This window comes from Salmo trutta, chromosome 22 (genome assembly GCF_901001165.1).
Source record: "Salmo trutta chromosome 22, fSalTru1.1, whole genome shotgun sequence".
Classification (NCBI taxonomy): domain Eukaryota; kingdom Metazoa; phylum Chordata; class Actinopteri; order Salmoniformes; family Salmonidae; genus Salmo; species Salmo trutta.
In genome coordinates this window covers 11,006,762-11,019,821 of record NC_042978.1, presented here as the reverse complement: position 1 = coordinate 11,019,821, position 13,060 = coordinate 11,006,762, and the positions used below count along the sequence as shown (strand labels likewise).

The 13,060-nt window shown below is 43.8% G+C and overlaps 1 protein-coding gene across 1 annotated transcript in view; it reads left to right on the top strand.

Moving 5' to 3' along the window:
• The first annotated feature begins 257 nt into the window (after positions 1–257).
• Positions 258–13,060, top strand: part of slc30a7 (solute carrier family 30 member 7) — a 29,336-nt gene continuing 16,533 nt past the window's right edge. The window contains exons 1-7 of the mRNA XM_029706559.1: positions 258–447; positions 1,019–1,120; positions 1,669–1,782; positions 5,618–5,705; positions 5,896–6,028; positions 9,925–10,107; positions 10,842–10,889. Coding sequence (XP_029562419.1) covers positions 368–447; positions 1,019–1,120; positions 1,669–1,782; positions 5,618–5,705; positions 5,896–6,028; positions 9,925–10,107; positions 10,842–10,889 — 748 coding nt within the window. The 5' untranslated portion in view covers positions 258–367. The remainder of the gene's footprint in view (positions 448–1,018; positions 1,121–1,668; positions 1,783–5,617; positions 5,706–5,895; positions 6,029–9,924; positions 10,108–10,841; positions 10,890–13,060) is intronic.

Genomic DNA, 13,060 nt, shown 5'->3' with positions numbered 1-13,060 from the left:
TTGAGACAGGCCGGTGGGGATCCTAATAAAATCCCAAATACCATATCTGATAGGGGGTTCTCAGCACATTGATGAGAACTCTGGGGGTTCTTGGACCTCCATATGGGAACCCCAGAATATAGGATTGCCTACTGTATCCATACACCAACATACCATTCATTGGCTTTATTTGAGAATCTGTCTGAAAACCACTTGTACCATAACTGTAGGCAGGCAGTACAGTCCCTATAACATGTATTACATGTTTTGGTAGCGCAAGCGCCCTCTATTCATCGGATGTGTTGGCTGAGAGCTGAGTTGGTGGTTTTAGCTCAAACCAGCAGTATTTAGCTAGCTAGCTTGGCACAACCTGGGAGGGACTGCTAAAATGTTACCATTATCTATAAAAGACGACGAGTACAAGCCACCCAAATTCAACCTCCTCGCCAAGAGTTCAGGATGGTTCAGGTAAATTGTCTTATTTGTGTGTGTGTTCTTGCTGTATTATTTAGGTCTTAATTAGCTTGTTAGCTAGCTATTTTGGTTCTATGCTCACTGCTAGCTTAATTCAGATGTGAAAAATGTGATGCCAAAGATTATGCTGTAGTTACCTAGCTAACGTTAGCTAACAAAAACAGCTTGCTAGGGGTAGTGACAATCCACCTTGGTTGCTGACCAAATAGATATTTGTTAGTTAGCTCCATAGTCAAAAATAAGGCTAGGTTAGCTGTCTAGATAGCCAGTTAGCTTCAGATGCACGAATGTCTGGCCAACACAGCTGGAAGTTAGTTACTTCCGACTTACTTAGCTAGCCTAGCGGGGTTTGTATCGTATTAAATATTTGTGTGCTGTCAACAACGTGCTTGTACAGGAAATGTATGCAATTTTGCACATTTGACATATGTAGCTACTTCTCATTCTTAACTGGCTCTACTGTTTTGATCAGCGCAAGCTAGCAAACGTTACTTAGGTAACGTTAGCTTGGTTGATATCTCGCGCTTGCTGCGATTCTAACTCAGTGAATTTTCTTTTTTTCCAGATCAATCCTATCTGATAAAACATCACGCAACTTGTTTTTCTTTCTCTGTCTGAATCTGTCCTTTGCTTTTGTTGAATTATCGTACGGCATATGGAGTAACAGGTAAGTTCCGTATCATTCGATGGGACAATCCTAACAAACGCAACTCTTATTTCAGGATGTGCCACGTATGTCTAAGCAAGCGTTGTACCAACAGTGCCCGTTGCTTGCACTGCCTCTATCAGTGGGAATGCACCACAAGCTATACATTATAACATCTAGCTAGACACATGTTATTCCCTAGTTATGTGTTTTGAAATGGCTATCCGTCTTGATAGCTGTATTTTATGCATGAATTTCTGCCAGGACATCTTATCTGCAACATGTGTTCAAATTGTTGCCTGGAACAAGCTGCTAGGGTTGAAATGTCACTGTCATAAAACCCACGCGTTCCCATAGACAAGTAACTAGCTAATTAGAACTAATCTGTGCAGTAATGTTTTATCAGCCATAACTTAGTCATTCATAAAATCAAAACTTGTTTTTTTTGTGTGTTTTAGTGCAACTTTTACCCCCGGCAGTTGCAAAGCTTGGGGAGGATATCTGGTGCGGGAGACTGTCTAGTCTAACACGTTTTTTGTGTGTGTGTGTGTGTGTGTGTGTGCTCTCAGTTTAGGTTTGATATCAGATTCCTTTCACATGTTCTTTGACTGCACTGCACTTTTAGCCGGACTTGCAGCCTCCGTGATTTCCAGGTGGAGGTCGAATGACTCATTCTCCTATGGGTACGTATGTAGTCAATGTAGACTATAGCTTCACTTTTTGCGCCTTCGCTAGCGAAGGTAACGCTGCCTCCAAAACGGATAAGGAGTCTCTGCTAATGTTACGTTTGTGATGTCTTACCAAGCGTATATGGTTACCTGTATTATTTTTGATCTTATGCTTTTATTGATATCCAGGGTTGCCAATCCTGCTGGTGATCGCTAAATCTGCACCTTTACCTTTAGTACATATTTGGATGTGTGTATTGCTACTAATGTAACAAAGGTGTTGCAGCTGTATGGAGTGATTTCAGTTCAAACTGAAATTGTATTCGACTTCTATAATTCTGAAATAGGATTTTGTATTTGTAATGCACGAATGGAATCATTGAATTCATAATTGACCTTGTATTTCATGATTTGACATGGAATTAAATGAATATTGTGTTCAGTTTTAAATTGTATTGAATATTTCAGTTTAATATTTATATTTTCAGTTTCAATATGGTAGATATTGAATTTGTCTGTGTATCAAGTTTACAAACTATAATTTAAAGTTTAGCAATATATAATGTATTCAACTTCTCAGAGGCTTTCAATTCTCTAAATTCAGATTCAAAAACCAGATGTAATCCTGGTACTTTTCCAGACAGGAAAGGTAGTCAAAAGCTATCTGTTCTCATCTGTCTGTGGTAAAGTTTCTGAAGCCAATGTGGCATGTTGAATATTGTTTTCCAATGAATTTGTCTCTACTGTTTGAACCGTTTTGGCTATAAGCTATTATGACCCCATTCCTGAAAGCTAAGACTCTTGGACATGGATGTGCCTTCTGTTCCCTTCTATGATGATCACAGCCCGCATAGGACACGTTAGAAGGAAGTGTCACAAGTTTGACTTCCATAAGAATATAGTAAATAGCCCTGTCATAGCCTTTCTACGTCCTATTTCATTTTGCTCTTGTGACTGACTGGGTTTGAACCAGGTCTCCTGTATGTCACAAGACTGTGCCGATCCACTTAGCTAAAGCCCATGGGGAGGAGCTCAGGAAGCTAACACAAGTCTTCAAGTCTGCAGCAAGGTTACTCCTCAAAAGAGCGTGGTTCATCGGACCACCTTTGTCACATTTCCTACTCAGAGATCACGGCACCAAACTGTCTGGGTTCGAAATCAGGCCTACAATTTTCTGTGGCAAGCAGAAGGATCTGTGCACTCCATTTTAATGAGTGTAACAGAAGTGGTTTGGCGATCCATGCATGTGATGAGCCACCTTGCCTGAGACCTGAAGACTTGTTTTACTGATGGGGTCCTGACCCAGGTATCCTGAGCACCAGACAATGCAACTTTTCAGGTCTCAGACAAGTCACTCGTCACATGAGCGTTGTCACCGAACCACTTGCGTTAAACTTCACCCCCTTTGACCTCCTTGAAGAGACCATCCAAGTCACAGGACTAATGCCTAGGCTTTAGCTCAGCAGTCCAACAGTCTTAACCCTGTCAGTCACATGTTACCCTTATAATGATGACCCTTGCTGGAGACTTAAAGCTACACAATATATGCGAAAGTATGTGGACACCACTTCAAATTAGTGGATTCGGCTATTTCAGCCACATGTTGCAGACAGGTGTATAAAATCACACAGCCATGCAATCTCCACAGAGAAAAATTGTCAGTAGAATGGCCTGTGAAATTTTTGCCCTGCTAGAGCTGCCCCGGTCAACTGTGCTGTTATTGTGAAGTGGAAACACCTAGCAGCAACAACTGCTCAGCTGCGACGTGGTAGGCCACACAAACTCACAGAACAAGACCACTGAAGCGCGTAGCACGTAAAAATCGTCTATCCTCGGTTGCAACGCTCACTACCGAGTTCCAAACTGCCTCTGGAAGGAACTTTTGCACAAGAACTGTTCGTCGGGAGCTTCATGAAATGGGTTTCCATTGCTCACACAAGTCTACGATCACCATTTTGCAATGCCAAGTGTCGGCCGGAGGGGTGTAAAAGCTCGCCTCCATTGGACTCTGGAGCAGTGGAAACGCATTCTCTGGAGTGATGAATCACGCTTTACCATCTTGACAGTCCGACGGACGAATCTGGGTTTGGCGGATGCTAGGAGAACGCTGTCTGCCCGACTGCATAGTGCCAACTGTAAAGTTTTGTGGAGGAGGAATAATGGTCTGGAGCTGTATTTCATGGTTCGGGCTAGGAAATCTTAAAGCTACAGCATACAATGACATTTTTGTGCTTCGAACATTGTGGCACCAGTTTGGGGAAGGCCCTTTCCTGTTTCAGCATGACAATGCCCCTGTGCACAAAGCGAGGTCCATACAGAAATGGTTTGTTGAGATCGGTGTGGAAGAACTTGACTGGCCTGCACAGAGCCCTGACCTCAACCCCATCAAAGACCTTTGGGATGAATTGGAACGCCAACTGCGAGCCAGGCCTAATCCCCCAACGTCAGTATCCAACCTCACTAATGCTCTTGTGGGTGAATGGAAGCAAGTCCCCACACCAATGTTCCAACATCTAGTGGAAAGCCTTCTCAGAAAAGTGGAGGCTGTTATAGCAGCGAAGGGAGGACCAACTCCATATTAATGCCCATGATTTTGGAATGAGATGTTTGACGAGCAGGTGTCCACATACTTTTGGTCAAGTAGTGTATGTCTTCATATTGCTCATCACATAAGCGTGTCTAACCAAACCACACTCCTTTGATGAGTAACGTTGCTGGCTCTTTAAGACTTGTATTTGTGTAACAGATGGAGATCTGTGACACTCACGATGGATTGGAATGCTTCGTATGAGCTGAATCAGGGGGGAGCGGTACTTGCTAAGCAGGCAGCGTGACGTCCTTTACGATGGTGCTACTGGACTATGCTCTACAGTTGCGCTCAAGTCAACCACTGGAGTTGCTGTAGAGTGAGTTTGTGGGGTGAATGTAGCAGATGGGGATCTGTGAATCTCACTCATCAGCCTGAAGTGTCGCCCCTTAGGCAATTGAAGGCCTTTTTCAACAGCGCTGTGTGTTGGAACTCTTCAGGAGGGCGGTCACGTGTGTTTTGCGAGGCAGAGGACCTGAGTTTGAGTCTCTCTGAGTTGAATCAGGGGGAGCGGTACTTGATAAGCAAGCAGCATGTTGTCCTTTACATGAATTTCCTGAACTTATCCCTATAGGCTTTAGCTAAATGGGCTAACAGTCTTGTGACATGCAGGATACCTATTTCGAACCCAGTCAGTCACTATTAAATAGGGAGTGAAAAAGTTCTTTTTTTGTTTTGACCCAATAGCCAAAATGCTTGAGACGTTAGCGCCAAATTCATGTGCAGAAAATGTATTCAACATGCCACATTGGCTTTAGAAACCATCAGAAGCTTCTGTTTACCATAGAGATTAATCCTCTGTTTTCCTCTACCTTTCCTGGCTGGCAAAGTACCAGGATGTTATCTCTGGTTTTGAATCTGAGTTTAGAGAACTGAATTTAAAAATAAACTTTCATTAACTTGAAATTATAGTTTGTAAACTTGATACACAATTAATGCAATATCTACCATATTGAAACTGAATATATAAATATTGAATATATAAATATTGAATTTGAATATTCAATTACATTTAACTCAATTCAATATTAATTCATTTCAGTTTCAAATCAAATACTATATCAATTTATGAATGAAATTATTTCATTTGTGCATTACATGTTTAAAAAAATATTACATTCAAATTCAATATCCTAATACAAATACAAAATTATGGAATTCAAATACAATTTGTTGGCACTGAAATGGCTCCAGCTGTTTTTAAATCACATTGATTAGCCTCTTGTTGACCTGTGTGTACTGTACTTCCCTTTCTGTTTTCAGATACGTGAGGGCGGAGGTGTTGGCAGGGTTTGTGAATGGCCTGTTCCTCATCTTCACCGCCTTCTTCATTTTCTCAGAAGGCGTAGAGGTATGCCACAGAACACAATGGGTTTGATTTGGAGTATTTCACATATTGAAAACAAAATGGATTTTGATAGTCCTTGTCTTATATTGTCTAAGCACTGTGATTCAACAATATTATCAACTTTTATTTAAGATGACCAATTCTCAATAACGATGTTGATTTGACTGGTCCTGTCTCCTGCGGCATCTGACAGAGGGCTTTGGAGCCACCACACGTGAATCACGATCGTCTGCTCCCCGTGTCTGTCGCTGGGCTGCTGGTGAACCTGGTGGGCATCTTTGTGTTCCAGCACGGGGGCCACGGCCACTCTCACGGAGGGGATGAAGGTAAAATGAGGACTTCTCTCTCTCTCTCCCCGTAGTCACTTTACACATCTACCATATTATCACTCCTAATCTTCACTCGCTCGCAAGTGGTCACTCCACACTTTCCTGATAATCCCTGTACTTCTATGCTAGGACTAAAAGCATATAGTGTTGGGGTGGAGCCATAAGTTGATTCAACTCATCCACCCATCACTTGTGTCCCCTAAAGCTCCTTTACTTGGTGGTCCCCCAACTTGTTCTCTCAAATTCCCTCAGGCTCACTGCCTAACCCCTTTCCGCTCTTAAGTCACCAGTCCCTGTACAAACACACTAATAGCTTGCCTCATATGTGGCGTGATACTAAACTCAGCAAAAAAAGAGCGGTCTTCTCACTGTCAACTGCGTTTATTTTCAGCAAATTTAACATGTGTAAATATTTGTATGAACATAACAAGATTCAACAACTGAGACATTAACTGAACAAGTTCCACAGACATGTGACTAACAGAAATGGAATAATGTGTCCCTGAACAAAGGGAGGGGGGGGGGGGGTCAAAATCAAAAGTAACAGTCAGTATCTGGTGTGTCCACCAGCTGCATTAAGTACTGCAGTGCTTCTCCTCCTCGTGGACTGCACCAGATTTGTCAGTTCTTGCTGTGAGATTTTACCACACTCTTCCACCAAGGCACCTGCAAGTTCCCGGACATTTCTGGGGGGGAATGGCCCTACCCCTCACCCTCCGATCCAACAGGTCCCAGACGTGCTCAATGGGATTGAGATCCGGGCTCGTCGCTGGCCATGGCAGAACACTGACATTCCTGTCTCGCATGAAATCACACACAGAACGAGCAGTATGGCTGGTGGTATTGTCATGCTGGAGGGTCATGTCAGGAGGAGCCTGCAGGAAGGTTACCACATGAGGGAGGAGGATGTCTTCCTTGTAACGCACAGCGTTAAGATTGCCTGCAATGACGACAAGCTCAGTCTGATGATGCTGTGACACACCGCCCCAGACCATGATGGACCCTCTACCTCCAAATTGATCCTGCTCCACAGTACAGGCCTCGGGGTAACGCTCATTCCTTCAACGATAAACGCGACTCCAACCATCACCCCTGGTAAGACAAAACCGTGACTCGTCAGTGAAGAGCACTTTTTGCCAGTCCTGTCTGGTCCAGCGACGGTGGGTTTGTGCCCATAGGCGACGTTGTTGCCGCTGATGTCTGGTGAGGACCTGCCTTACAACAGGCCTACAAGCCCTCAGTCCAGCCTCTCTCAGCCTACAAGCCCTCAGTCCAGCCTCTATCAGCCTATCGCGGACAGTCTTGAGTACTGATGGAGGGATTGTGCGTTCCTGGTCTAACTCGGGCAGTTGTTGTTGCCATCCTGTACCTGTCCCGCAGGTGTGATGTTCTGATGTGCCGATCCTGTGCAAGTGTTGTTACACGTGGTCTGCCACTGCGAGGACGATCAGCTGTCCGTCCTGTCTCCCTGTAGCACTGTCTTAGGCATCTCACTGTATGGACATTGCAATTTATTGCCCTGGCCACATCTGCAGTTCTCATGCCTCCTTGTGCAGCATGCCTAAGGCATGTTCACGCAGATGAGCAGGAACCCTGGGCATCTTACTTTTGGTGTTTTTCATAGTCAATAGAAAGTTCTCTTTAGTGTCCTAAGTTTTCATAACTGTGACCTTAATTGCCTACTGTCTGTAAGCTGTTAGTGTCTTAACGACCGTTCCACAGGTGCATGTTCATTAATTGTTTATGGTTCATTGAACAAGCATGGGAAACAGTGTTTAAACCCTTTACAATGGAGATCTGTGAAGATATTTGGATTTTTACAAATTATCTTTGAAAGACAGGGTCCTGAAAAAGGGAAGTTTCTTTTTTTGCTGAGTTTAGTTGTGGCAGGAAATTTTGAGTCTCACTACATGCACATTACTTAAAGCTGCAGCACATGATATGCAGCTCAGTCAGCTGAGCTTTGCATCCGATCAGAGGTGACAAACACTCCTCTGCAGTGGCCGTTAATTTAGTTCACCATTCTGCAAACGTCATTGCTGCTGCTTGTGCTCATCTCCGCTCCACCTTTTGTGGTTCTGCTCTGTCAGGGGAGATTGACTCTGCTCTGCCTATAGTGTGGCTTTGGTCAGTTTTAATTAGCTATATATGCTCTCAACAATTGAATGGGTAACCTAACGGTTAAGGTTTACCAATTAAATTGTTGGGGACATGGAGTGCAACTTTATTTTTAGAAAGTATACAGTGCATTTGGAAAGTATTCAGACCCCTTCCCTTTTTCCACATGTTCTGACGTTACAGCCTCTAAAATGGATTCAATAAAAAAAGTTTCATCAATCTACACACAGTACCACAAGAGAACTGGTTTTAGAATATCTTTTTTTAACGATACCTTATTTACATAAGTATTCATACCCTTTGCTATGAGACTTGAAATTGAGCTCATCCTGTTTCCGTTGATCATCGTTGAGATGTTTCTACAACTTGATTGGAGTACACCTGTGGTAAATTCAACTGATTGAACATGATTTGGAAAGGCATACACCTGTCTATATAAGGTTCCACAGTTGACAGTTCATGTCGATGCAAAAACCAAGCCGTGAGGTCAAAGGAATTGTCCATAGAGCTCTGAGAGAGGATTGTGTCAAGGCACAGATCTGGGGAAGGGTACCAAAAAATGTTTGTACAATTGAAGGTCCCCAAGAACAAAATGGCCTCCATAATTCTTAATTGGAAGAAGTTTGGAACCACCAAGACTCTTCCTAGAGCTGGCCGTCTGGTCAAACTGAGCAATCGTGGGAGAAGGGCCTTGGTCAGAGAGGTGACCAAGAACCCAATGGTCACTCTGACAGAGCTCTAGGGTTCCTCTGTGGAGATGGTTGTCCTTCTGGAACGTTCTCCCATCTCTGCAGCACTCCACCAATCAGGCCTTTATGGTAGAGTGGCTAGACAGAAGCCACTCCTCTGTAATAGGCTCATGACAGCCCGCTTGGCGTTTACCAAAAGGCACCTAACAAAGGACTTTGACCATGAGAAACAAGCTTCACTGGTCTGATGAAACCAAGATTTGAACTCTTTGGCCTGAAGACCAAGCATCACGTCTGGAAGAAATCTGGCACCATCCCTACAGTGAAGCATGGTGGTGGCAGCATCACGCTGTGGGCATGTTTTTCAGCAGCAGGGACTGGGAGGCTAGTCAGGAACAAGGGAAAGCTAAACGGAGCAAAGTACTGAGATCTTTGCTGGAAACCTGCTCCAAAGTGCTCAGGACCTCAGACTGGTGTGATGCACACACCCAAGACAACACAGGAGTGACTTCAGGACAAGTCTCAATGTCATCGAGTGGCCCAGCCAGAGCCTGATCAAACATCTCTGGAGAGACCTGAAAATAGCTGTGCTGTGACGCTCCTCATCCAACCTGACAGAGCTTGAGAGGATCTGTGGAGAAGAACGGGAGAAACGCCTCCAATACAGGTGTTCCAAGCTTGTAGTGTCATACCCAAGAAGACTCAAGGCTGTTATCGCTGCCAAAGGTGCTTCAAAGTACTGAGTAAAAGGGTCTGGTCTGTTTTTTGCTTTGTCTTTATGGGGTATTGTGTGTAGATTGATGAGGGAAAACTATTTAATACATTTTAGAATAAGGCTGTAACGTAACTGGGGGAAAATGTGGGAAAAGTCAAGGGGTCGGAATACATTCCCACTGTACTTTCCCTTAGTCGGCACCGCTACAAACATTGAGTGCTTTTTACAGAGCACATTCCTCAAGTAGGGAGCACCCCTAATAGACCCTAAACACCAAGACCAAATGATTCGTCATTCGCCTTTTATGTTCAATAGATCTGACAACACGTACGTATTTGTAGGTGTAATCTGTGTTTTATGGTCTTTTGCAGGTCACAGCCACTCTCTGTTCAATGGCAATGCAGGTCACGGACACAGCCATGGGGGGCATGGGCACGAGCCCAAACATGGAGATGGGCACGAGCACAGCCATGGAGATGGACACGGGCACAGCCACGGACACGGGCACAGCCACGGCGGTCACGGCCACTCCCACGAGGACCCCCACTGCCATGGTGAGGCAACAACACTCCCTGGCACAGAACCAAATGCCTGTAATGCAGTATGAGATAATCATTTTGTTCTAGAATTGGTAGTTATTTCAGGGGCATCCAATGTTTTTACATCTTAATTTAGGTAAATACGCAAAACCATTTTGAGGAGAGTGAATATGCAGTGTATGATTTGCGGCAACTGGCAACAATTTCAAAAAAATTGGGTTTTTGTCACAATTGTTGGTGGTTTTGTTGAAGCCCATTTTAAATGTTTTCTGCATCTGTGTGTTTCCTTTAGAAGTCCAATCCCAAATCAATTCCTACCTGGGTCTTTATTGATGCCTCTTTTTTTAAAAAATTTTTTTTTTAAAGCCCTGCACACACTGGATAAGTGGCCCAAATGTGCAAAATTCCACCTTGCCTAAAACACTAGGTGGCGCTATTGCCACATTGCTGATGCTGTCTGCTCAAGTGGACTCAATGATATCGGGGCAGGGGGATTAGTTTATTAGGCCTGAATGTTCACTATGCAGTTCTTGACTGTTCGCTCTACTGTTGTCTATCGCTGTATTTGCCAGAACTTGATATGTGGCAGCACTTCACTCCCCTTTCATTGTGTCCCAGCAGAAGTCTCAATGAACCTATCCAGGTAGTTGAAAGGCTGTTCTAAATCTCATTTGTGGTTTGCCCTGTTTTCTATAGTCAATACTAATTGTCTGTTGTATTTAATTAATGCATGAATTTATTTATTTCAGATGAACTGCACACGCCAGGGAAGGGCTCCAGCAAACAGATTTTGCAAGGTACTGAACATTGAAATGACTTGACTAATTTGATGCAGCTTTTTACTCGTCTTTGTTCACCTATTGTACAGTGCCTTCGGAAAGTTTTCAGACCCCTTGACATTTCCCACATTTTGTTACATTACAGCCTTATTCTAAAAAGGATTACATATACATTTATTCTCAGAAGTCTACACACAATACCCCATAATGACAAAGTGAAAAACAGGTTTAGACTTCTTTACAAATGTGTAAAAAAAATATTTATACTTAAATATACTTATTTACATAAGTATTCAGACCCTTTTCTATGAAACTCGAAGTTGAGCTCAAGTGCATCCTGCTTCCATTTGATTGGAGTCCACCTGTGGTAAATTCAATTGATTGGACATAATTTGGAAAGGCACACACCTGTGTCTATGAGGTCCCAGAGTTGACAGTGATTGTCAGTGCATAAACCAAGCCATGAGGTCGAAGGAATTCTCCGTAGAGCTCTGAGACAGGATTGTGTCAAGGCACAGGTCTGGGGATGGGTACCAAAACATTTCTGCAGCATTGAATGTCCCCATGAACATAGTGGCCTACACCAAGACTCTTCCTAGAGCTGGCCACCTGGCCAAACTGAGCAACAGGGCGGGGGAGAAGGGCTTGGTAAGGGAGGTGACCAAGAACCCGATGGTCATTCTGACAGAGCTCCAGAGTTCCTCTGTGGAGATGGGAGAACTTTCCAGAAGGACAACCATCACTGCAGCACTCTACTAATCAGGCCTTTTAAGGTTGAATGGCCAGACGGAAGCCACTCCTCAGTAAGACAGCCTGCTTGGAGTTGGCAAAAGGCATCTATTTGGCCTGAATGCCAAGCGTGACATCTGGAGTAAACCTGGCACCATCCCTACGGCGAAGCATGGTGGTGGCAGCGTCATGCTGTGGGGATGTTTTTCAGCGGCAGGGACTGAGAGACTAGTCAGGTTCGAGGTAAAGATGAACGGAGCAAAGTACAGAGATCCTAGATGAAAACCTGTTCCAGAACGCTCAGGACCTCAGACTGGGGTGAAGATTTACCTTCCAACAGGACAACGACACTAAGCACACAGCCAAAACAACACAGGAGTGGCTTCAGGACAAGTCTCTAAATGTTCTTGAGTGGCCCAGCCAGACCCAGACTTGAACCCAATCGAACCTCTCTGGAGAGACCTGAAAATGGCTGTGCAGCAACGCTCCACGTGCAACCTGACAGAGCTTTAGAGGATCTGCAGAGAAGAATGGCACAAACTCCCCAAATACAGGTGTGCCAAGCTTGTAGCGTAATACCCAAGAAGACTCGAGGCTGTAAACGCTGCCAAAGGTGCTTCAACAAAGTGCTGAGTAAAGAGTCTGAATACTTATGTAAATGTATTTTAAACCTGTTATTTTTTTTTATTTTTTATTAACACAAATAAAAAAATAAACCGTTTTTACTTTGTCATTATGGGGTAGTGTGTGCAAATTGATGAGGGAAAATATATTTTAATCAATTTTAGAATAAGGCTGTAACTTAACAAAATGTGTAAAAAGTCAAGGGGTCTGAATATAAATTATTTTGATCTTAACATTACCAAAAATATTTACTCATGTCAGACTTGGTAAACCACCATCTGACACCTTAATGGGCTATAATGTTGTATGTGAGATTGTAGTTATACATTTTCATCCAGTTCAAGGAAAGAATACTGTGTTTTTTAACGCATAGATAGGGTAAGGTTGCCTTGACATAGTCCTACATGATGTCTACTATCTGTTTGACGGTATTTCCAACATCTCTGCAAAAAAAACCTTTTGAAATGGTGTGAGATTTAATGGGTCTGGTAACTTGAATTTGGTGGGGAAATGTCAAGGCACCATTACATCTGAGAAAGAGTCCAGGAGCACTGTCACTAAACTCCTTTGTCCAGGCTTCTGTGGGAAAGGGCTGAAAGGAGAAAGTAGTTTGTCCCTTTCACCCGGCACATAGAGAGCAATGAAGAGGGAGAGCGAATGGGCCCTTTGGGAGGCCTGCTTAGGGGAAACACTGGGCCCACACAGAATTTGGGGTGGTGTAGGGGGCTCTGGAGAACAGAGGAGAAGGGGATAGGAGAGGGGAAGGGGGAGCTGACAGTGCAGAAGGTGACTTAACCACTGTTCCCTTTTGGCCATTGATTGAGGACCTTTCCTCT